The following is a 24,771-nucleotide window of genomic DNA, read 5'->3' as shown; positions in this document are numbered from 1 at the left end:
AGTAACTACATCCTCGAACATAGCACCAATGTTTTATCCCTAGTGGCAACAGCACATCCATAATCTTAGAGATTTCTGTCACTTCCTGCATTCACGGAGACATGAACCCACTATCGAGCATAAATACCCCCTCTTGGAGTTAAGAGTAAAAACTTGGCCAGAGCCTCTACTAATAACGGAGAGCATGCAAGATCATAAACAACACATAGATATAAATTGATAATCAACATAACATGGTATTCTCTATTCATCGGATCCCAACAAACACAACATATAGAATTACAGATAGATGATCTTGATCATGTTCGGCAGCTCACAAGACCCGACAATTAAGCACAATGAGGAGAAGACAACCATCTAGCTACTGCTATGGACCCATAGTCCAGGGGTGAACTACTCACACATCACTCCGGAGGCGACCATGGCGGCGTAGAGTCCTCCGGGAGATGAATCCCCTCTCCGGCAGGGTGCCGGTGGCGATCTCCTGAATCCCCCGAGATGGGATTGGCGGCGGCGGCGTCTCTGGAAGGTTTTCCGTATCGTGGCTCTCGGTACTGGGGGTTTCGCGACGAAGGCTTTAAGTAGGCGGAAGGGTAGGTCAGGGGGCGACGCGAGGGGCCCAGGAGACAGGGCGGCGCGGCCAAGGGTGGGGCCGCACCGCCTGCCCTCCTGGCCACCTCGTGGCCCCACTTCGTTGACTCTTCGGTCTTCTGGAAGCTTCGTGGCAAAATAGGACCCTGGGCGTTGATTTCGTCCAATTCCGAGAATATTTCCTTACTAGGATTTCTGAAACCAAAAACAGCAGAAAACAAGAATCGGCACTTCGGCATCTTGTTAATAGGTTAGTTCCAGAAAATGCACGAATATGACATAAAGTGTGCATAAAACATGTAGATATCATCAATAATGTGGCATGGAACATAAGAAATTATCGATACGTCGGAGACGTATCACCCTGCCATCTCCCTCTCTTCATGGTTAAAATTTGATGTGCTCTGGTTTAGTTCACCATGGTTGAATGCTCATATGTTGATGCTCACTGGTTGCAAATAAAGATTTTGAAATGCTACTGCTCATGCTCATGCTCACCGCCAAAAAAGGAAATGAAATTTTTTTTTTATCCTTGCAGTACCTAAAGAATTTGATATATAAAATTCATCGGTTGATATATAAAATGAATTGCTGGCAGTGTAGGTGTTGCATGCTCATGGTCATGCAAAAATGCTGAATCATTTGATGAATACCCTCCCTGGTTTAGATTCATTTGAATACCCTCTGGTTTCATTTGATGCAAAAAATGCTGAATTCATTTGATGTAAAAATGCAAAAATGCTCATGGTCTCTGGAGTAGCAGTACAAGGAAAATGCATGAATACCCTCCCTGGTTTAGATTCATTTGATGCTTCCCTAAAAATTGTAAATGCTGGCCAAGTTGGAGGATTCATTCTCTGGTTCATTTAAAAAAATGATGAAAAAATGGTCATGCTACTCCTACTGGTTGATTTAGTTGGTTAATCAAAATGCTTGGTATCTCAAGTTGAGATTTTGCATGCTTTGGTTCATTTTTGCATGCTCATTTTTGTACAGACTAGAATACATGGTGAAAAAAGAAAATGAAATGCTTGTTGGAGAAGAACTAGGCACTAGGCAGTATGTTAGTTTTTCATTTGATTGCTAAAATTGGTTCTCTGGTTTAGTTGATAAAGTGGTTTAATTTTTTGAATGCTAAAATGAAAAATGCTAGCACTAATGCTAAGTTGTTGCTGGTTATATTTGATGTGTTGTTGCAAATTTCTCTGGTTATATTTGTCTCTGGTTGGAAATGTTGTCTCTGGTTGCAAATGTTGCAAATAAAAATGAAAATAGTTGTCTCTGGTTATATATGATGCATGTGCCGTTGCAAATGTTGTCTTTGGTTAATTTCATTGCTGAAATATTTGAAGTGCAGTGCTACTGCTACTAATTTCTGAAATATTTGAAGTGCAGTTTTACTGCTATTGCTAGGTAATTAATGCTATGCTACTGCTAGCTCATATTCATTAGGTATTTAGTTCATTAGGTGGAGTTCATTGCTGGTTAGTATTTAGGGTTTCAATTTATGTTTCACTAGGCAGTACACTAAAATGAATTTGTTATGCTACTGCTAGTTAGTGCTAGGTAATGCTATGGTACTGCTATATTGGCAGAGACTAAAGTGGTCAAGTTCTATTGTCTCTGGTTATATTTGTGATGTTTTAGTTGATAAAGTGGTTCTTCATTTAAATGCCTACTGCCAAGAATTGGTTGATATATAAAATTCACTATGTTCATTCTCTGGTTTTAAATGGATGCTGTCAAGTGTTCACTATCAATGAAAATTGGTGCTATGTTCATTCTCTGGTTCATTTAAAACAAAATAAAAATTAAGATTTAGAACATTCTCTGGTTGTACACTGTTATTTTTATGCTGACGTAAAATGCCACTGTAATGTATATGCTGAAATGCTACTGTAATTTATATAGTGATGGTTATGGTGATCGCATGGTTATGGAGATGGTTATGGTTATGGTTGAGCTCCGGTGAAAATGTATATGTTTGCATTTCTGTTACAGGGATTGAGTTCTATTGAGTGCCGGAATGTCGATTCATTTCCGTTCCGGCAATTCTAGCACTCGGCATGACCAATTTTTAGCAAAGGTCATGCCGAATTTTTCCGTGAATTCTAACTCTTTTTCATCTTCTATTAGTGCAAGCCACCAAGGCGTCTCAAGAACAGTTAGAGGAGCACTACAATAGGCACTTCTTTAGGACGGAGGAGGATGCCGAGGCCGCTGGTGTTGGCGGCGACGAGGACCATGAGATGGAGGATGCCGCTGGGGGTAGTGCCGACGAGCCAAGCGGCAACGAGGCAAGCGGCGTCGCCGGGGGTAGTACCTACGAGCCTAGCGGCGATGAGGCAACCGGCGCCGCCGGGGGTGGCGGCGAGACAAGCGGCGACGATCCTAGCGGCGCTGCCGAGAGTACTGCCACCGGGACAAGTGGTTCCAAGAGGCCACGGAAGGCAAGGCACCAAAACACGGTCGCTACCGGCAGAGACACGGTCAAAGAGGTGGACCCCACCAGTGGTTTGTTGGTGGAGCCTAAGGATGTTGCCAAGGGGTACGACAACCAACTGGCATGTATCCTCCGAGAGGTCATCAATCTCAACGAGACGGATCTCCGAGCTGAGAAAAAAGCGCATTTGCGAGCCCAGCTCATTGCGAGGTTGCACTCACGATACAAGTTCCTAGGCGACTACGCTTCCACTCATGAAACCAAGAACATTGTGAACTCACAAGCCCTCCTGAAGTTCACCAAACACCTCAGCAGCTATAAGTACTCGGGGGTGGAGCCAGTGAGCCTTGGTGCGACGGCCACAAGTATCAATCTCTTGTGCATCCTACCTAGCCTCACTGACTCCATCCCTGGATGTTAATATTTGTTTCGACCGACAAAGTATGAGGCACGCTATTTAATTCGTACTACTTGTCTTTTATTTGGAGTTCACCGATGATTAGAATGTTCGGTCACTCGTACACTCGGGGGTGGAGCCAGTGAGCCTTGGTGCGACGGCCACAAGTATCAATCTATTGTGCATCCTACCTAGCCTCACTGACTCCATCCCTGGATGTTAATATTTGTTTCGACCGACAAAGTATGAGGCACGCTATTTAATTCGTACTACTTGTCTTTTATTTGAGTTCGCACTTCTTAATTGCATTGGCCGATGATTAAAATGTTCGGTCACTTGTACACTCCGGGGTGGGGCCAGTGAGGCTTGGTGTGATGGCCACACATATCAATCTATTGTGCATCCTACCTAGCCTCGCTGACCCCATCTCTGTATGTTATTATTTATTTCGACCAACAAAGTATGAGGCACATGCTATTTAGTTCATACTACTTGTCTCTTATTTGAGTTGGCACTTGTTCATTGCATTGGTACTAACGTTTTACTTGTCTTGTGAATGGAGATGCCGATGACATATGTCGTGTACAAGGGGAGGGTTCCTGGAGTCTACGACGACTAGGAGGACTGTCGGAGACAGGTGCACCGTTTCAGCGGCAACAGCTACAAGGGATACCCCACTAGGGTGGAGGCGGAAGGAAGATACGCCCGTTATCTAGCGGGAGAGATGAGGGACATGAGGAGGAACCGGATGAAGACCATGGCCTTCGTGATGATGGTCATCATGACCATGTTGGTCATGTTCTATGTGATTGTAGTTTAGGTTAGGACCTACATTGTGAGGTGTATGACGATACTTGTGATGACTATGTACCGAGACTTCTAACTTTGTGAAACTTCGTCGTTCGGTGTTGCATATGAACATGTGTTGTATGAATCAACATATTCCGAAACGAGACTTGCGTATTTATGCATTGATACCGAAATGAAACTTGGCTCTCTATGTGCTTCTCATATTGCATGTACTGTTGTCTAAATATCTATTGTATTTCATGGATTGTGAAGGTATTGTAATATGCTGGAAAATGCTGTAAAATTTGAAATTTCGGATTATACCGCCGGCGCACCTCTACCCCCTTCTGCCGGCTCACAGCGACGCGCCACTGCTGACAGCATCTACTGCCGGCGCAGCACCACGTGCGCCAGAGCTACAACTCATTGCCGGCGAACACAGACAAGTGCGCCGGCAATAACTGAGCTACCGCCGGCGCACAGGTGTTATCACCAGGATTTGACCGGATCAGAGGTGGGCCGTAATTAAGATGGGCTTGAAGAATATACACGGAAGATATACGTGAATCGGCCTTGTACACGAAGTTTGGGCTAGTTTGCCCCTTGTATCTGTAAATATAGTAGGATACGTGTCGGTTAGGTAGAAATTGGCTCGTACACGGTTGGGATTATTCCCACGTTAGAAAGTCTACGGACTATAAATATGTATCTAGGGTTATTGAGAAAGACAACAATCACGTTCACAACAAACCAATCTAGGCGCATCGCCAACCCCTTGTTTCGAGGGTTTCTTCCGGGTAAGCATCATGCTGCCTAGATCGCATCTTGCGATCTAGGCAGTATACGTTTATTCGTTGTTCATGCGTTGCTCGTGCTGAAGCCTTGTTGATGGCGAGCAACGTAGTTATCGTAGATGTGTTAGGGTTAGCATTGTTGTACCACGATATATGCTTTTATCCATGCTGCCCTTAGACGTCTAGCTGCCTTTACATCTATCTTAGGTGTAAGGGCAGCACCTTCCTTGATCCGTGTTTAGTAGATCCGATCTGTTATGATTGCTCCTTGTTCTTCAAGGATTAGTTTAATATCTGCATAGTTAGGCCTTGCAAACGGGTTGAAGGATCCAGTAGCACGTAGGGTGTAGTTTGCTAGCCCTAGATAAGATGTTCCGGGAATCAACTCCATGTTGGTTTTTAGGCCTTATCTAGGGCTGGCTTATTATCATCTTGCGTGGCTGCCAGGATCAATCACGTGTAGGATGTTCCGATTATGTGGTGAAAACCCTAAATCGTCGTAGGTCGTTTTAGCTTTATATTGATCAAGCAGGACCACCATGTGATCGTAGACCTCATACGAATCATGGGTGGATCGGCTCCTTGAGCCGATTCACAGGACAACCTGAGAGCCGATCGAGGCTCGTATTTAATGTTTACGTGTATGCCATGTAGGAAACTAAGCGAAGCAATCCATCACCTTCCTGACCAGGTATAGGTCAGGTGGCACGCCCTTGCACTAGCATCGGGACGTGCGTGCCGGAGCTTTGCGGGCCGTCGCACGAGGGACCAGGGCCAGCCGCAGTCCTGGGAGCCTCCCGTCTCTACGTGTTGCCCGTCGCTACTCGCCGGTGGGTTTCGGACGCCAACACATTCTGGCACGCCCGGTGGGACAGTCTTCGACGTTAACTGCATCGCCATCATCCTCATCAGAGATGGCGGAAGATCCAGTCACGTACGAAGATCTGACTGAAGAGCTCAAGAAGAAGTATGATGATGTCAAAGCTATCTTCGAAGCCGACCTCATCGGCTCTTTCCAGAGAACCCGCTCACACGGCATCAGGTGGAAAGGGTTCTCACCTGAAGGCGCGCTCGATGGAGTGGACTTGTCTACTCCTTCAGAAGAACGCACCAGGTCTCTGCGTCAGGAGGTTAATCACATGGTAGCTCATTCGCTACACCGCCATTCTGAGAGCCTGGTGAACGCTTTGGAGCGTGTCGCGCTTCGGGTGATCCAGGAAATCATGAGACATCAGTACTCTCCGTCAGGACCTGCTCTAGGGACTCACCAAGGAGAGATACCACTCCAGACCCGACCACCGCTGCCGTTCGCGCTGGCAGCACCAGAAGTGCCGAGTTCACCGGCATTCATCGTCTACAAGATCGGTGGCGATCCTAGTGATTACCAGTTCTTGTATGAGGCGCATAAGGAGATCCCTCACGGATACACGTGCACATACGTGCTGCATCGCAAGAATCGGGCACTCACGAACCGATCGCAACGAGGGGACTTCTGGAACAGCAGGAGGGGCTTCTGGATTAGATCTTGAAAAGCAGGCGTGGCTAGCTAAGTATGCCACTCCAACAAATCTTCAAAGCTCAACTCCTGCAGCTAGCTCATATCTTGAGAAGCAAGCATGGCTAGCTAAGTATGCCACTCCAGCGAATCTTCAGAGCTCGACTCCTGCAGCTAGCACCGCGGATCAGATCAGTACAATCTTGAGAGACCAGTTCGGCATGGTGCCGAAAAGGAGGGCAATCGGCTATTCCAAGCCGTACCCCAACGAGTACGATTTGATCCCACTACCACCCAAATATCGGCTCCCTGAATTCTCCAAGTTTAGTGGGTCAGATGGCTCCAGTTCAATCGAGCATGTGTGCCGATATTTGGCGCAGTTGGGCACGATCTCAGCATCAGACGCACTACGCGTGAGGTTCTTCGCACAGTCCCTCACAGGATCGGCTTTCGGGTGGTACACCTCGCTGCCACCAGATTCAATCCGGACTTGGAAGCAGATGGAAGAGCAGTTCCACATGCAGTATCACTCAGAGGCTTCCGAGGCTAGCATTGCCGATCTAGCACAAGTACGACAGAAGCGCGGAGAAACAGTGTCAGAATACATCCAGCGCTTCAGGACCATCAGGAACCGATGCTATTCGGCTCGTTTGACTGAAAAAGAAGCAGTCGAGTTGGCGGTGGTGGGTCTCGCATCGCCGATCAAGGATATGGCTTCCCAAGCAGAGTACGCTTCATTGGCGCATATGGTTCAGAAACTGTCATTATATGAACAGCGCCACCCAGAGTTGTACCAGGACAAGTTCAAGCGTGCGGTAGTCCTGGTAGAGACAGAGGAAGATGAAGGCTCTGCAGGAGATCAAGAGGTAGCAGTGGCTGAATGGGCTCGGGGGGCAAGCCCCGTGTCCTGCAAGTGGGTTAAGCCACAAGGTCCTCCAAGAGGGTTTGACTTCGACGTGACCAAAGCTGAGCAAATTTTCGACCTCTTACTCAAAGAGAAGCAGCTAAAGTTACCCGAAGGCCACAAAATCCCCACGGCACAGGAGCTGAACGGAAAGCCATACTGCAAGTGGCATAACACGTTCACCCATACCACCAACGACTGCAGGGTGTGGCGTCAGCAGATCCAAATGGCGATAGAACAAGGACGTCTAATTTTCAGCCAGTACGCCATGAAAGTCGACACGCACCCCTTCCCCGCCGTTAACAAGGTGGAGTGCGCTTACCCCGGGAGGTGCCAGCCAGGTTTCTCGTTCAGCATTAACATGGTCGGGCCTGTGCACCACCCTGGTAAGAACAGAGACGAGGGCAGCCGCTCTCGTGGTAAGGACAAAGAGGAGGCCGTTCCACGCGATCGGTCCCGACACGATGGCAAGCGCTACATCACAGAGGGAGAAGTGAAGAATGTGCGATATCAGCGACCTCTCTCTGATCATCTCCTCAACAAATATAAGCGTCAGTACGACCAACACCGGCGATACAACGACGACGACGAAAGAGATCGTCGGGCTAGCAGGGACGCCAGGAAATATCGTCAGCATGATCGGGATGATGAAAGATATGAGTGCCATGCCAAGGAAAAGTCAAGAGAGCAGGATGACATGGACATGCACTGGGATTGTCCCTTCTTCAAACACTGCTGGGATTCAGGAATGAGCCGATTGCCCACAATCGACAACTGTCCAGAATGTAGACAGAAGAAGAAGGGCACAGGAGATGTATCAGTGTTCAAGCGTCTAGGACCTCTCCCATCTCGGAACAAGCAAGCTGAGTCCTCTCGGGTGGAAGATCCCGAGGAGTTAGAAGACGAAGAAGAAGAGGAAGAAGAAGATAAATACCACCGTCCAAGGTGGTGCCCTGATGGACTCAGCCACTCCCAAAAACGTAGGGTTCAGCGACTACGTTGCTTAGAGGAAGCCGAAAGGTTATACCTGCATACGTTGAGGAAAGCGCGGCCTGATCTGGCCGCGAAAATTCAGCGAACTCTGGACGAGGAGGGACGGCCACAGAAGAAAGAGTGGCGCCCCAAACAGAAGAAAGCCGATGATCAGACATCGGCTGGCACCAACATGGTGTTCATTCTTCCGGCGGAGTTTTGTGCTCCTGGAACTGAAGAGGCACTTGTGGCACAACTTGACTGCGGCCCAAGGCCGGTTATCTTTGAGAAGCCACGAGAAAGAAGTTACAGACACCTGAAGGCCCTGTACTTACGAGGTTATATCAATGGGCAGCCGGTCAACAAGATGCTGGTCGACACCGGAGCGGCAGTCAACATCATGCCATACTCCATGCTACGTCGTCTGGGACGCTCTAGCTCGGATCTGATCAAGACCAATGTCACATTGAGCGATTTCAACGGCCAAGCATCAGAGGCACAAGGTGTTCTGAACGTGGATCTGACCGTAGGAAGGAAGACCATCCCTACGACATTCTTCATTGTCGATAGCAAGAGCACCTACGCTGTCCTGCTAGGGAGAGATTGGATCCACGCCAACAGCTGCATTCCATCCACGATGCATCAATGCTTAATACAGTGGGATGGAGATGAAGTAGAGATCATCCACGCAGATGACTCAGTCGAGATCTCAACGGCTGGCATGAACGTTTGGGAGACGGCAGGCCAAGAGCCACTCTCCGGCATCACTTTGGATGACTGTGAGCGCATCGACGTGACAAAAAACGGGGTGAGGCTGGTCTTATCCACCGGCCTGACCGTGTAACAAGAGCAAAGGCTATGGACGTACGTGACAAGGCCGATCCCTGCGATCGGCCCCAAAAAATAAAAAGTGATGATCTTGTCTCAAGCATGTCACGTAGTCATAGTAAAGCACGAACGAGATGTAAACCTTCATTGAGCAATACAATCAAAATGGGGGCCGATTCCGGCAATCGGCCCATACTATCCTCACCATACGTTTTGCCTGTGTTCAGCGTCGATCTAACAGGTGACGGAAAGCTAGGGTATGGGTTTACATCGGCTGATGAGCTAGAAGAAGTCGACATTGGTCCTGGGGATAAGCCACGACCAACTTTCATCAGCAAAAAGTTAGATCCACATCTCAGGAGCCAGATGATAGCTCTGTTAAAAGAATACCCAGATGCTTTGCATGGGATTACACAGAGATGCCTGGGCTAGATAGGAGCATCATTGAGCATCGGCTCCCTCTCAAGAAAGGATTTCGGCCATTCCAACAACGAGCACATCAGATGAAGGCCGAAATTCTGGAAGAAGTCAAGAAAGAGATCGAGAAAATGTTGGCCGCCGGGTTCATCAGGCCATGCAGGTATGCTGAATGGATCTCCAGTACCGTACCTGTAGAGAAAAAGGATGGCCGATGGCGTGTGGCCATAGATTTCCGAGATCTCAACAGAGCCACTCCAAAGGATGAATATCCAATGCCTGTGGCAGAAACATTGATCAATGCAGCTGCTGGCCACAATGTGTTAAGCTTCATGGATGGCAATGCCGGCTACAACCAAATCTTCATGGCTCCAGAAGATATACACAAGACTGCATTCAGAGTACCAGGATCGGTGGGCTTGTTTGAATATGTGGTCATGACTTTTGGGCTGAAGAATGCCGGTGCAACATACCAACGAGCCATGAATTACATTTTTCATGATCTGATCGGCAAGTTGGTGGAAATTTACATCGACGACGTGGTGGTCAAGTCTGTCTCCATAGAAGGACACTTGGATGATTTGCGACGCATCCTAGACCGAACTCGAAAATTTGGGCTGAGAATGAATCCAAAGAAGTGTGCCTTTGGTGTGACGGCCGGTCAGTTCCTAGGTTTTTTGGTTCAGGAACGAGGAATTGAGATCGGCCTGAAAAGTCAGGAGGCAGTACGTACCATGCAGCCGCCTACCACTAAGAAGGAACTCCAACGTCTTATCGGCAAGATCAACTTCGTCCGACGGTTCATCTCTAATCTATCAGGACGAATTGAGCCGTTCATGGCGTTGGTGAAGATCAAGTCTGATGACGAGTTTCACTGGGGGGCAGAACAGCAGCGAGCGTTTGACGAGATTAAGCGGTATCTAACAACGCCGCCTGTGCTAGTTCCACCTCAGCAAGACAGGCCGTTCTATATCTACTTATCAGTAGCTGACATGTCCATCGCTTCAGTGGTGGTGCAACTCTATGAGGGTGTTGAAAAGGTCGTTTTCTACCTCAGCAGAAAGATGTTGGATGCAGAGACAAGGTACCCTGAGGTCGAGAAGTTATGCCTCTGCCTATTCTTCACCTGCACCAAGCTTCATCACATCCTTTTGACAGCGGAAATCATCATCATATGCAAGTCAGATGTTGTCAAGCACATGCTGTCGGCTCCTGTTTTGAAAGGCCGACTTGGTAAGTGGATGTTTGCGTTATCGGAATTCGATCTCCGGAATCAGCCTGCGAAAGCAGTCAAGGGACAAGCGTTGGCCGATCTCATAGCTGAACGGATCAATACTAATATAGCAGCACTATCTGTACGTGCATGGGCTATGTTCTTCGATGGATCGGGTTGTGACGATGGTTGTGGCATCGGCATTCTGCTCGTGTCGCCTCGGGGGGCAACATTTTCCTTCTCCATCAGGCTATCTACCCCTTGCACCAACAATGTCGCTGAGTATGAGGCAATACGCAAGGGAATGGAGTTGCTTTTGGAAGCCGGTGCGGAAGCGGTGGAACTTTTTGGGGACTCGAAGTTGGTGATCTCCCAGCTCACGGATGAATACAAGTGCGAGAGTGAGTCACTCTTCCCATATTGGATGGAATGCCGCGAGTTGATGGCACAATTTCGGTACATCAACTTCAATTGGGTCCCAAGATCTCAAAATACCGAGGCCAACGATCTCGCACAGATGGCGTCAGGCTACAAGGACATACCAGACGGGTCAGAAGTTCAGGTGCAGTTCCTGGAACAGGATGATTGGAGAGCCGATATCTTCAATTACTTGAAGGATCCGGCTCGGGGGGCACCTAAACGGATAAGGTACAAGGCCATGAAATATGTCCTTATAGGCGATGACATGTTCTACAGGACGTTGGAAGGGTTACTGCTCAAGTGCCTGGGACCAACTGAGTCTAATCGGCTCTTACATGAGGTGCATGAAGGTGCCTGGGGAACTCACCAATCGGCTCATAAGATGAAGTGGCTGATCAGGCGATCAGGGTTTTATTGGCCCACCATGCTTGAGGACTGCTTCAAGTACTACAAAGGATGCCAAGCGTGTCAGATGTTCGGGAAGATTCAGATGGTACCCACATCAGCAATGAACCCCATCATCAAGCCTTGGCCATTTCGAGGTTGGGGCATGGATATGATCGGCAAAATCCATCCTGCGTCGAGTAAAGGCCACGAGTGGATTTTGGCCATTACGGATTACTTCACTAAATGGGTGGAGGCCGTCCCTATGAAGAAGGTAAAATCAGAAGATGTTATCCAATTTGTGAAAGAACATGTCATTCATAGGTTCGGGATTCCTCAAACCATCACGACCGATGGAGGTTCGGTCTTCATCTCTAAAGAGTTCAGAAAGTTCTGTGATGACATGGGAATTAAGCTGATCCGATCATCTCCATACTATGCTCAAGCCAACGGGCAAGCTGAAGCGTCCAATCAGAGCCTGATCAAGCTGATTAAGAGGAAAATTGACGAGAACCCTAGGGTTTGGCATGAAACATTGTCAGAAGCTTTGTGGGCCTATCGCATGTCATGCCATGGAGCTATAAAAACTTCGCCATACCAGCTCGTCTATGGGCAGGAAGCCGTATTGCCTTGGGAAATTACGGCTGGATCGAGACGTGTCACGTTTCAGAATGATCTAACAGCTGAAGAATATGCAGCCCTGATGAGTGATACTATTGAGGATGCAACGGAACTTAGACTTTGGTCCTTGGAGAATATTAAAGAGAACAAGGCTAGGGTAGCTCGCGCATACAATAAGAAGGTGAGACCAAAGGAGTTTCAGGTTGGTGATCTAGTATGGGAAGCCGTGTTACCATTAGGAACTAAGGATAAAGCATATGGCAAATGGTCTCCTAATTGGCACGGTCCGTACAAAGTCGATCAGGTATTGAAGGGCAATGATACATGCTCGAGCAGCTGGACGGTGTTAAATTCCCAGTAGCCGTCAACGGTCAACACCTCAAGAAATATTTCCCAAGCATGTGGGACGATGGACAGTGAAACATGGGGGCCGATGTATAAAATCGGCCGGTCAAAAATCAGGTATATGCAAATCACAGCCGATGCACAGACATCGACTTTAGGAACATGGATACTAGTACAGCCGATGCTCGGACATCGACTTTAGAATAATGAAAAAGCCGATGCATGTTCGTCGACTCTAGAGGAACAAGCTCAGTTGAGCAGGTTAACAGATCAGTTTCAGGCCAGAGTCCATGGCATTTGAGATGATTCTCCCATTGGATTTGCTGAGGAGTTGAATCTGTGCGTTTGAGATTGGAGGATGGCGTGGACACGGATTGGACCTGTTGTGGCCTTAAATCGCGTTTTTGAGCAAAAGCCGATGCCCTGCCATCGGCTCTTTGCGCGTTGACTTCGTTTGGCAATCGGCAAAAATTGACAAGAAAGCAAAATCAATAGAGGAATATTTTCTTCATTAATAAAAGGGATTTCTTACAAAGGAAGAGCCGATTGCTCGAGGAAGGAAGAACAAAAGAAAGGTCTATTGACCAATCTGCTAGACCTATACTAGTAGACGCTACCCTATGGGCCGTCGCTGCCCTCGTCGTCGCCATCGGAGCTCTCGTCGGCGCTGCTGCCGGCGGGCTCCTCGTCGCTGCTCCAGTAGCCCTCATTGGGGGCCTCCTCCTCTTCATCATCGTCGTCGTCGTCATCATCATCCGACCCGGCGCGGAAGCGCTTCGCCGGCGGGTAGTCCTCGAGGGAGTCGTCGTCCTCCTCTTCTTCCTCCTCCTCGGAGGAAGTGTAGTCGTCCCAGGAGAACGAGTCGTCCTCGCTCTCCGCCTCCAGTTCCCTATCGGCAAGGAACTGGAGGTCCTCATCTCCGCTGGTCAGGGACTTATCGTCCTCAGACCAGACAGAGGAGTTGTGATCCTCCTGGTCCCATTCTTCGGGGGCGCGCTGGTTGTGCGCCGCCGTCAGAACATACTCCGGTGTGGGCTCGCGGGAGGAGGAGGACGAGGAAGAGAAGGATTGGGAAGAAAGATCCAACGAGGTGGAGGAGGAGGAAGAGGACGACATTGCTACATGAGAGGGGGGATTTCTGGTGCCGATGGCTAGAACAGAGCAAGGGGATGAAGAGGCAAACTGTTCGGTGCGGTTAAATAAAAGGGGATATAGTGGATTTAATGCCACAGCAGTTTCCGAGGAAGTGGTGCCAAAAGAAAAAAAACAACTGTCAAATCACGCGGAGAAGTTGAGAAGGCAAGGCATCATGATGAAGGATACTGCGGCGGTTTTACCCTGCCACGACGTGACCCAACGAAGAAAAGGCAGAGTGGTTTTGGAATTATCATTTCCAAAACCAGGGGGGCACGTGTTATCACCAGGATTTGACCGGATCAGAGGTGGGCCGTAATTAAGATGGGCTTGAAGAATATACACGGAAGATATACGTAAATCAGCCTTGTACACGAAGTTTGGGCTAGTTTGCCCGTGTATTTGTAAATATAGTAGGATACGTGTCGGTTAGGTAGAAATTGGCTCGTACACGGTTGGGATTATTCCCACGTTAGAAAGTCTACGGACTATAAATATGTATCTAGGGTTATTGAGAAAGACAACAATCACGTTCACAACAAACCAATCTAGGCGCATCGCCAACCCCTTGTTTCGAGGGTTTCTTCCGGGTAAGCATCATGCTGCCTAGATCGCATCTTGCGATCTAGGCAGTATACGTTTATTCGTTGTTCATGCGTTGCTCGTGCTGAAGCCTTGTTGATGGCGAGCAACGTAGTTATCGTAGATGTGTTAGGGTTAGCATTGTTCTACCACGATATATGCTTTTATCCATGCTGCCCTTAGACGTCTAGCTGCCTTTACATCTATCTTAGGTGTAAGGACAGCACCTTGCTTGATCCGTGTTTAGTAGATCCGATCTGTTATGATTGCTCCTTGTTCTTCAAGGATTAGTTTAATATCTGCATAGTTAGGCCTTGCAAACGGGTTGAAGGATCCAGTAGCACGTAGGGTGTAGTTTGCTAGCCCTAGATAAGATGTTCCGGGAATCAACTCCATGTTGGTTTTTAGGCCTTATCTAGGGCTGGCTTATTATCATCTTGCGTGGCTGCCAGGCTCAATCACGTGTAGGATGTTCCGATTATGTGGTGAAAACCCTAAATCGTCGTAGGTCGTTTTAGCTTTATATTGATCAAGCATGACCATCATGTGATCGTAGACCTCATACGAATCATGGGTGGATCGGCTCCTTGAGCCGATTCACAAGACAACCTGAGAGCCGATCGAGGCTCGTATTTAATGTTTACGTGTATGCCATGCAGGAAACTAAGCGAAGCAATCCATCACATTCCTGACCAGGTATAGGTCAGGTGGCACGCCCTTGCACCAGCATCGGGACGTGCGTGCCGGAGCTTTGCGGGCCGTCGCACGAGGGACCAGGGCCAGCCGCAGTCCTGGGAGCCTCCCGGCTCTACGTGTTGCCCGTCGCTACTCGCCGGTGGGTTTCGGACGCCAACAACAGGCTGGTGCGCCGGCAATAGCCAGTTATCACCGGCCTGTTCCCACCGGCGGGCTCCAGTGCGCCGGTAGAAGCCCAAATAGGTGCGCCGGCAGTAAGGGTTTTCCTAGTAGTGTTTATTCCCGCATATTTAATCCCGGTTGCGCAACCGAGATTAATGGCAGTTGCCAACCGGGATTATTGGCCCTTTTTCTACCAGCGATGGTCCGACACCAAGTCCGGAAAGCGGTGGTGAAGGCGCCGTCAGACATTCCTGCATGGGGTTGAACCCCAGCCCACCGCAACGGCCTATGGCATCCCGCCGACCGCGGCTGCGTCACTCGGCAAACATAGCACCATGGTGGACGACACCTCCATGGCCGAACTGGCCTCCCACGAAGCACAGGATCTAGGAGGCCACTACAACATCTCATCGACAACAGAGAAGGCACCAACTTTGCCGCCGAAGCAAGCATGGCGAAGTAAAGACCGCTGCTCCAAGGCGGTGCCTCCAACGAGGTTACGACGCAGCACCACCACCACCGCCTGGTCTTGGTTTTCACCCGGAGCAAGGACTTGGGGAGATGAGGTGGAGCCACGTCATCACCCACAAGAGGGGAAATGACACCATGGACGTCGTCAATACTATAACCGACATCGTGAGCATGAGCTTCGCTGGGCCACAACACCCATCAACCTCGAGAAGAGGAACTAGCTCCAGCCTCCTACCACGAAGATGTTGGTTTGTCTCTTGTGAAGGATACTATAAACTACAACTTCCACCAAAAAAAAGAGAGAAAAAATCGATTAAGCTGGCATGCATAAACAAAACCGAGTCAAAACGTGCACTCCGACGGATATGCATCGTGTTTCACTATTGGCCACAAATGCGAGGGCAGCCTCCCCTGCCATGATGTCCCTCCGTAAGGTTGCAGAGATCGACATGCTATATCACCAATGTTTCAAAGTAAGGTTGCAGAGATCGACATGATATACCTCGTGGTTGCACAATTCATGCTCGCAATGATCATGAGAATTGAAAGCACTTATGGTATATTTAAGGAATAATTGCTTAGTACGACCATAAAAGGAAAAAAATGCACGCACGGTATGAGCGGACATCACAAAATTTCTTGCTGAAAAAAAAATATTCTCTATATTGCTTAACTTGTTGGCTATCACTCGCATCCATAATTTCCTCTACCGCCCATCTCTGATTAATTAAGCTTGGCTGTTTGAACCCAACCGAAGCTAGCACTTGAATATTTTCTATTTTCCTGCAAGCCGGGCATCGGACACAAAAAATCAATCCAGTGCAGAAGAACCATTGGTAATATACTTTCTCTAAACAAGCAATTAATGTAATTGATTATCCATACAGACTAAGAAATACCATCAGCTATATACATACTGTGCATGCACACGAGCAGGTAAAACACAGAAGTAAAAGAAGAAAATGTGCATGAACATGAAATGGTCCTGCAGAATGCAGATATATCTATCTAGCTAGCCAATTGCCTCATGGTGGTACCTAATGATTCTTCAGGAGCACAAAAGATACAGTAGTTTAGCATACCTAATTGAACATGTAAGTACTAAATGCCAGCTGCAACATTTCGACTCATGTTTGTAATTAGTTAGCACTAAATAGTAGTAATACTAATTCATTTTTTTCATAGAAGAACAACGGATATATGCATAATAAACTGATTTATCCTTCAAACACTTTGTGTCTAGGGCAGCCAGGTGCATGGACCAATTTGTCCAATGTGCTTGTTTTTATATGGAATTTTCACATAGATAACTGCAGAAAGAAACTGAGTATATGTAGATGGCTGACCTTCAGTATTGTAGTTGATACTGATCTTACTGCTAGGTATGCCCAAGTCACTGAACAGTTTAAAAACTTCATCAATCCTTGTGTCAAAATATACCACCGGTTCGTAATAATAAGGTGGACGGTTCCTGATCTCCACTGTCTTAATGTGCTCAAAGTTAAGAATAGACTGTTCTGATGTATTATCATTTCCTTCTCCTTCCACCTGGAGTGTAGGGCAGTTCTACATGAAAAAGAAAACACGGGTTAAAACTTAAAATCTTATGTGTCCTAGAGAAGTTGAAAATTGGATATGGCCACCTGTGTTATCTTTTTAATGGTGTCACATGTGTTTATGAAGTACTCCCTCTATCACAAAATATGATGCCTATAATATTTTGATAAAGTTAAAATTCTCAAAGTTTGACCAACTGAATACAGAAAGTGTCAACATTTATAATCCCTGAGCAATATTTTTGGAACCATCATAAAATATATTTTCTTATTATGTGCATTTAAAATTTTACATATTAATACTTTTTGTATAAAATTTCTTAATTTTTTTTTGGCTTTGATAAAAGACTATAGGCATCTTAATTTAGGATGGAGGGAGTATGACATATAATCATGTAGACATAAAACAATCTAGGGATTATCTTATATTTCTCTTTGTCGACATATATGGGAGTTAATATAAGACTTGAGAAACTTACTCCGTCCGTTCCATTTTTCTTGTCATATAACAACAAGAATCATGGAACGGAGGGAATGCAAGGTAATCACAATAAAACAAATGAGAAAACTTGAACTTATAGTACCTTAAAATTAAGTTGCAGAATGAGGCTCTCCAATCTTGGCGTGTGCCGTAGAAGGCACTCAATGGCACTTACATCATCATACACACACCACTCATTAAGTATCAAGGTCTTTAACTTTGGGAATGTAGGGCACCATGCCAAATCCCTTAGGAAGATTGTCTGCATGGAGTATGAACTATTGATAACAACAACCTTTTTTAAAAACTAACTAACTGAGTATAACAATTAAGTACGCAGTTCAAGCTCAATACAGATTTATTGTTAGCCTAGTTATTAGCTATTTGGCATGTAGATAAAAGGTCTAAATGGTCTTAGATATCTTCCCATGTTTTCTTTACATTTGGTAGAGATCTGAACCAATTGTCTTAAGAACAGGGAGTACTTAGAATGTGCGAGAGAAAAAGACAAAAAAATATGCAGATAAATGATTAGAAATCAAGTGCAAGGACTTGATGCAAAGTGCAAAATTAGTTGTTGACCAACACGTTTCAAAATAACAAGTGGCAACTTAATTAGCTGGTAAAAATAAATAGCTCTAGTTTGTCTATACTGATTCGACTAAATTCATAATCTTAAATTTAGCAAATCAAGGTTTCCTATTGATGGCAAATTATATTTATCTAACAACAATGTACGACATATATACAGTAGTTGGTATTGGGCCTGCCTGACCTAGCTAGTGTGGAAGCCCCAAACTTTATTAAAATTGGACAAAGTGACACAAGAGGAATTAAATCTACCGGCCGGCCGGGTGCATGCATAGTGCAATTTTCCTCTAACTAATGATGCATGCGAAGGTAAAAACAAAGATTGGATTTGACAAACCCTTCCATCGTTCATCGTAGCTATGAGCTGCAGGCTGGTGGCTTCCGATAAGCCATGGAGAATCAAAGAGCGGCCGGCGCCACTGCCATCACCAACGCCACCCAAGATTAAGTCAGTAAGCTGGATGATTGCATTGGTTAAGCAAGGCATGGTGTCGAGAGACGACGGTGCAGTACAGAAGCCCTGGTGGTCACCGGATAGCTGCAGATGACGGAGGCTCGGGGTGGAAATCCTGATCGGTGATCCTGATTCGCAGTCCATGATATGGAGGCGCTTCAGCAAGGGCGACACGATGGCGTCGGCATTGAGGCGGCAGGCTCTGAGACTGAGGTGGAGAAGCTTCGGCAAATCGAGGCTGCCGTGGTCGAGAATGACCCCCCGGAGGTGCATCGTCGTCAGGTGCGGGGAGGCGAAAGGTAGCTTCTGCCTGGGAGACCACATGATCTTTTCGTGCCAGAACCTTTGATCGTCGAAGCGGGCGATGAGGGAGCGCGCACGGCACGTTGACACGGCGTGCCTGATCCAGAGGTCGACGTGAGGGTCGACCTCGTCCCTTTCCTCGCCTATCAGCAGGTCGGCGTTGATCTCAAACGAGCGTAACGGCGAGGCGGCATCACGGAAGAGCAGCAAGCTGTTGACGAAGAGGCGAAAGTAGTTGCCTGAGCCGTGGACGCGGACGGCGGGGGTGGACCTCCACAGGTAGCGCCAGCGGCGGGCGAGCACGGCCGTCTTCACCGCATCGCGAGACGGCAGGAAGGAGAGCACGCGCTGGACGAGATGGTCCGGCAGCGCTCCAAAGAGATCGCCGCCGCTCATGTCTTGGTCCGCCGACCGTGCTAGGGATGGATTCAGATCTTCTAATTCGAGAGGCTGGCTGCCATAGTACTTATATTGCTAGGGTTCTCTGGCGTTTCTTTCTTCTAAGGCCCTAAACATGGCAAGAAGATCTTGATTCATCAACACAAAAGCAGAATATCTGGCCCACATATTGGGTTGGGCTCTCCTGCAGGAGCTTAGGGATCGCCTCCCTTCTGGGGTGGAGGTTGCGAAGAGGCACGGACCGGGCGACGGGCTTTGTCCATTGTGTGCGGTCCCGGAGACGACGACCCACATAATGTTCTCTTGCCCTGCGGCCCGCTTCCTCTGGAGCTTCCTCCAGGAGGCGCTGGGGCCTGAGTGGCAGGCCTCAGTCCTCGGTGAGTTTATTGAGGCCCACGCGAACAACACCGGAAGGAGGAGGCGCCTCTTCTGGCTGGTGTTCGCGGCCTTAACCTGGACTCTATGGACTGTGCGTAATAAGATGGTCATTGAGCGTATCTTCCCTCGACGCGCTTCTGACTCCTTATATACTTTCTTGGCTTTGTTGCAGCAGTGGTACCCGTTGTGTAGGCAGCGGGACAGGGAGCGCCTGGACGGCATGTTGGAGGATCTTCTTGCGGCTGCCCGTCGCCTTTCTACGTCGTCCAGCCTCTGAGTGACCCTTCTCTTTGGGGTTGTATCGTTTTTCTAGTTCGTTTGGGCATGTTGTGCTGTTGCCCCAGCAGACTGTTGTTGAGTGTGGAGTTCTCGTGGTCTTGTATCTGAACCTTGTATGGATGTGGTTGCTTTATTTATAAAGCGGGGCGAAAGCCTGTTTCGAGGAGGTTGGGCTCTCCTGCAGGAGCCCTGCACGCACTATCCTGCAGGTCCAATAAATAAAAGACACCTGTGCTGGCAGGCCCCACCTCTCAAATAATGTATTTTCGTTTTTTCTTTTCTGAAACTTTCCTTATCCCCTCACTTTTGTTCTGACTGCTCAAAAGATCCCCTGCAGACATAGCTACACCGAGCTGAGCTTCGTGAGAAAATGGCGACTGCGGCTTCGGTGATTGAGCTCGCGGCGGCGGCCTCGACGGAGCTCGCGACTGCGTCCTTGGCGATTGAGCTCGCGGTGCGGCCTCGACGGAGCTCGCGATGGCATCGTCGACGAAGCTCGCGACGCGGCCTCGGCGATTGAGCTCGCGGCGCGGTCTCGACGGAGCTCGCTGCAGTGGCGGCGGCCTCGACGGAGCTTGCGACAGCGGCCTCGGCGATTGAGCCTGCGTTGCAGCGTTGTCGATTGAGCTCCCGACCACGGCAAGTGCACTGTCGATTGAGCTTGTCGGGGGCCAAATCGTTCTGCGCTCGCCGCCTGGAGGCGGGAGAGGCCGTCGCTGTGGCAAGGAGGCGCACAAGGAGAGGGAGAGCGGGCGCTAGCTACTGACTGCAGGAGCACGGAGCTCTGCTCGCCATCGACGTGAAAGGTGAGCGATAGTTCATCGCTTAATTAACCATGCACGGCTTTCTCTCTGTAGAAGGATAGAGGGATATGTGGAATATGATGGATATTGTATTAAGCCTCTCGGGCAAGTATATATAGTGATACAGACTTGGAGGCTAAGATAGTGTTGCGGTCAAAACCCACCGGCGGGCAGCGACGGGCAACACAGTAGAGCCGGGAACAACTTAGGGCTGCGGCTAGCCCTGGTCCCTCCGAGCGACGGCCCGCAAAGCCTCTGGTACACACGTCCGATGCTGATGCAAGGGCGTGCCACCTGACCTATACCTGGTCAGGAAGGTGATGGAGATGCCTCGCTTAGTTTCCTGCATGGCATACACGTAAACATTAAATACGAGCCTCGATCGGCTCTCAGGTTATCCTGTGAATCGGCTCAAGGAGCCGATCCACCCATGATTCGTACGAGGTGTACGAATATATGGTGGTCCTGCTTGATCAAGATAAAGCTAATGCGATCTACGACGATTTAGGGTTTTCACCGCATAATCGGATCATCCTACTCACGATTGGGCCTCGCGGCCACGCACGGTGATCGTAAGCCGATCCTAGATAGGGCCTAAAAACCAACACGAGGTTGATCCCCGGAACATCCTGTCTAGGACTAGCAAACGACACCCTACGTGCCGCTGGATCCTCCAACCCTTTGTAAGGCCTAACTATTGCAGATATTAAACTAATCCTTGAAGAACAAGGAGCAACCGTAACGGATCGGATCTACTAAATAATGATCAAGCGGGGTGCCGCCCCTACACCTAAGATAGGTGTAAGGGCGGCTAGATATGCAAGGGTTGCACTACGATAGCATGTTATACGAAGAACTATGCTAACCCTAACACATCTATGATAACTACGTTGCTCGCCATCAAAAAGGCTTCAGTACGAGCAACGCATGAACAACATGAAGCTTATGCTGCCTAGATCGCAAGATGCGATCTAGGCAGCATGATGCTTACCGGTAGAAACCCTCGAGACGAAGGAGTTGGCGATGCGCCGAGATTGATTTGTTGGTTGAACGTTGGTTGTTGTTTATTCCATAAACCCTAGATACATATTTATAGTCCAGGGGACTTTCTAACGTGGGAATAATCCCCACCGTGCACGAGACAAACTCTAACTTTTAATCTAAGATGCGATCTACCATAACTAAAGATACACGGGCAATCTAGCCCAAATTCTTCGTGCAAGGCCGTTTCAGAGATCTTCCACGTGTAATCTTCCAAGCCCATCTCCCTTACGGCCCACCTCCTGATTTGGCCAAAATCTGGTGATAACACATGCCCCCCTGGTTTTGGCAATGATAATTTCAAAACCACTCTGTTTTTCCTTCGAAGGGTCATGTCGTGGCAGAGCAGGCCTGTCGCAGTATTCTTCATCATGATGACCTGCCTTCTCAACTTCTCTGCACGATTCGATAGCTTTAGCATCACCTCCTCGGAAACTGCAATGGCATTAAAATTCCACCAGGCTTCTCATTATTTATCCGTGCCGATCGATTAGCCCTCTTCATCCCCTTCCTCTGTTCTAGGTATCGGCACCAAAAAACCCTCTTCTTCCATAGCCATGTCGTCTTCTTCCTCCTCTTCCGTTTCTCTCCAATCCTCTTCCTCAAGCGAGTTGGTTCCAGAGCACGACCAGATGGAGGCGTACAACCATCGTGCTCCCAAGCATTGGGACAAGCGGGAGTGGGACTTCGACTTCGTGCCAGAGGGTGAGGACCTCGTCTGGTCAGATGGGGCCATGCCTCTGACCGACGTGGAAGATGACCTCCGGTACCTGGTTGACGGAGCACTGGAGGAGGAGAGCGATGACGACGACCCTCCCTTCCGGGGTAAATTCACCTCCATCACCAAAGAAGAAGAGGATGACGAAGAAGAAGACGTCTCCTCCGACCTGAAGAAGGAACAGGAGGACGACACCTCCTCCGACGAACCACCACCAAAGCGCATCCGGGGCTGGGCTTGGTCAGACGAGGACGATGATGATGACGTGGGAAGAGGCCTCTGCTGAAGGTCACAGTAGCAGCAACGAGGAACTCGTCGACAGCAGCAATGACGGCAGCTACCTCAGCGACGGCGAAGACAGCAACAGCCCTTAGAGTAGGGATTTACTAGCATAGGGTTAGCAGTAGTAATCTGTTCCCTTTGTTGAGCAATCGGCTTCTCTTTGTAAGAAATTTTATTATCAATGAAAACTTCTTTTGATTTTGCCGATGTCCTGTATGTTGATTCAGCCGATTTTTCCTCATCTGACTTTGTCGACCGTTAGCCCAATCAATGTTCAATGACTGATGGCAATGCATCGGTCTCTCACGATAATCTGCGAGACAGGCCAATTCAGTCATCCTTCCAAATTAGCCAGTCTTACCGATGACGATAGCACGGCCGATCGCAGTAAGCCGGAGGTTTGGTCTTGAGCAGGTATCTTTACAAGGACCCTAGAACTGTCGCTGAATCAGCTTGGATGCTAAAGCTGATACCTCTGTAACAAAAGCACCTCTCTTCAGAACAGTTGCGATGTAGAGCCAGCCGATTCCAACCAAATTGGCTCTCCAGAACCAAGAAACTTTCGGGCGAGTTGCCCCCCAAGCCTCACCCAAGGCGAGAATACCGGCAAGGATGCACAGATCAAACAAAAAGGCTTCTGACCTTAGGTAATCTGGTAATCCGAGATAGCCACCATGAAAAATCAGCCAGACTTGCCCCCATTGATCAGTTTCCTTCTACTGAGCGCCGATGTTGTAGATGAAACACCAACAGCTTAACTGACGCAAAGGGTTGTTGGCTCATTGCAGCCGAACTGAAAACCATCTTGGCGACAATGTGAGCCCTGAGCACATAGCCGGTAGGTCTTGGTCTTGTGTAATTGTACTAGAGTCGATGGCTGCGCATCGGCTTCGCTTCTTAATTCTAAAGTCGATGCCCTTGCATCGGCTGTATGTTATGAAATTTTTTTTTACTGGCTGATTTTTCCTAATCGGCCCCCAATGTTTCACTGTATACATGTTTGTCTGCACATGTTCATCTGATTAGGTGCCCCCCGAGCCGAATCTGTCAGGTAACTGCAGATATCGGCTCTGTAGTTTAGCCAAGGCACTGTATTTGCACGTCGACTCCGGTAGGACCAAGGTTGATTTAGCTCATCAGCCGTCGTAACACCGCTGCCAAGTAAATCGACGTTGCATGTAAGCAGAACATGTGGTGAAGATAATTTTGGCCGATTGCTGGAATCGGCCTCCATATTGATTGAAGTGCTCAGTGAAGGTTCTGTAATGCCCCTTCATAGATTTTTGGGAGCCGATCCCAAGGATCGGCCTCGCCATACCTGCTCATTGGTTTGTTCTTGCTACTCGGTCAGGCCGGTGGACAAGACCACCCCAACCTCATCCTTTGTCATGTCGATGCACTCGCTGTCGTCCACCTTAAGTGCATCGCTTAATCCTGGAACGCTAATCTCCGAAGGAAGGATGAACACCATGTTTGTGCCAGCCGATATTTCATCATCGGCTTTCCTTTGCTTGGGGCGCCACTCCATTTTCCGTGGACGACCCTCTTCGTCCAGGGTTCGCTGAACTTTCGCAGCCAGATCAGGTCGTGCCTTCCTTAGCGTATGCAAGTATAACCTTTCGGCTTCCTCCAGGCCGCGCAATCGCTGAACCCTGCGCTTTTGTGAACGGCTGAGTCCATCAGGGCACCACCTCGGCCGGTGGTACCTGTCTTCTTCTTCTTGTCCCTCGTCTTCTGAATCCTCGAGATCTTCCCACCGAGGGGACTCAGCACGCTTGCTTTGTGGCGGGAGAGGCCCTAGGTGCTTGAACACGGACACGTTGGCTGC

At 48.4% G+C, this 24,771-nt stretch overlaps 1 protein-coding gene and 1 long non-coding RNA gene across 2 annotated transcripts; both read right to left on the bottom strand.

Moving 5' to 3' along the window:
- Nucleotides 1-16,269: 16,269 nt before the first annotated feature.
- On the bottom strand, nucleotides 16,270-18,181 carry LOC139833728 (uncharacterized). Its single transcript, XR_011749351.1, has 3 exons — nucleotides 17,799-18,181; nucleotides 17,005-17,224; nucleotides 16,270-16,441 (listed from the first exon to the last, which is right to left on the bottom strand). It is a non-coding gene; the product is annotated as an uncharacterized lncRNA (long non-coding RNA).
- A 504-nt stretch (nucleotides 18,182-18,685) lies between these two features.
- LOC139833822 (F-box protein At5g03100-like) lies at nucleotides 18,686-19,439 on the bottom strand. The gene is made up of 2 exons (XM_071824173.1): nucleotides 18,800-19,439; nucleotides 18,686-18,705 (listed from the first exon to the last, which is right to left on the bottom strand). Exons 1-2 carry the CDS (start codon nucleotides 19,437-19,439, stop codon nucleotides 18,686-18,688), a joined length of 660 nt encoding a protein of 219 aa, XP_071680274.1.
- Nucleotides 19,440-24,771: the final 5,332 nt, after the last annotated feature.

This window comes from Lolium perenne, chromosome 7 (genome assembly GCF_019359855.2).
Source record: "Lolium perenne isolate Kyuss_39 chromosome 7, Kyuss_2.0, whole genome shotgun sequence".
NCBI classification, from domain to species: domain Eukaryota; kingdom Viridiplantae; phylum Streptophyta; class Magnoliopsida; order Poales; family Poaceae; genus Lolium; species Lolium perenne.
This window is presented reverse-complemented; position numbering and strand designations above follow the sequence as displayed.

Bases quoted from the DNA above. Each gene is read 5' to 3' on its own strand.
- LOC139833822 (XM_071824173.1), bottom strand. From the start codon at position 19,439: ATGAGCGGCGGCGATCTCTTTGGAGCGCTGCCGGACCATCTCGTCCAG. The intron at 18,706-18,799 runs GTACTGCACCGT...TGGTGATGGCAG, and splicing joins CGGTGACCACCAGGGCTTCT to TGGCGCCGGCCGCTCTTTGA.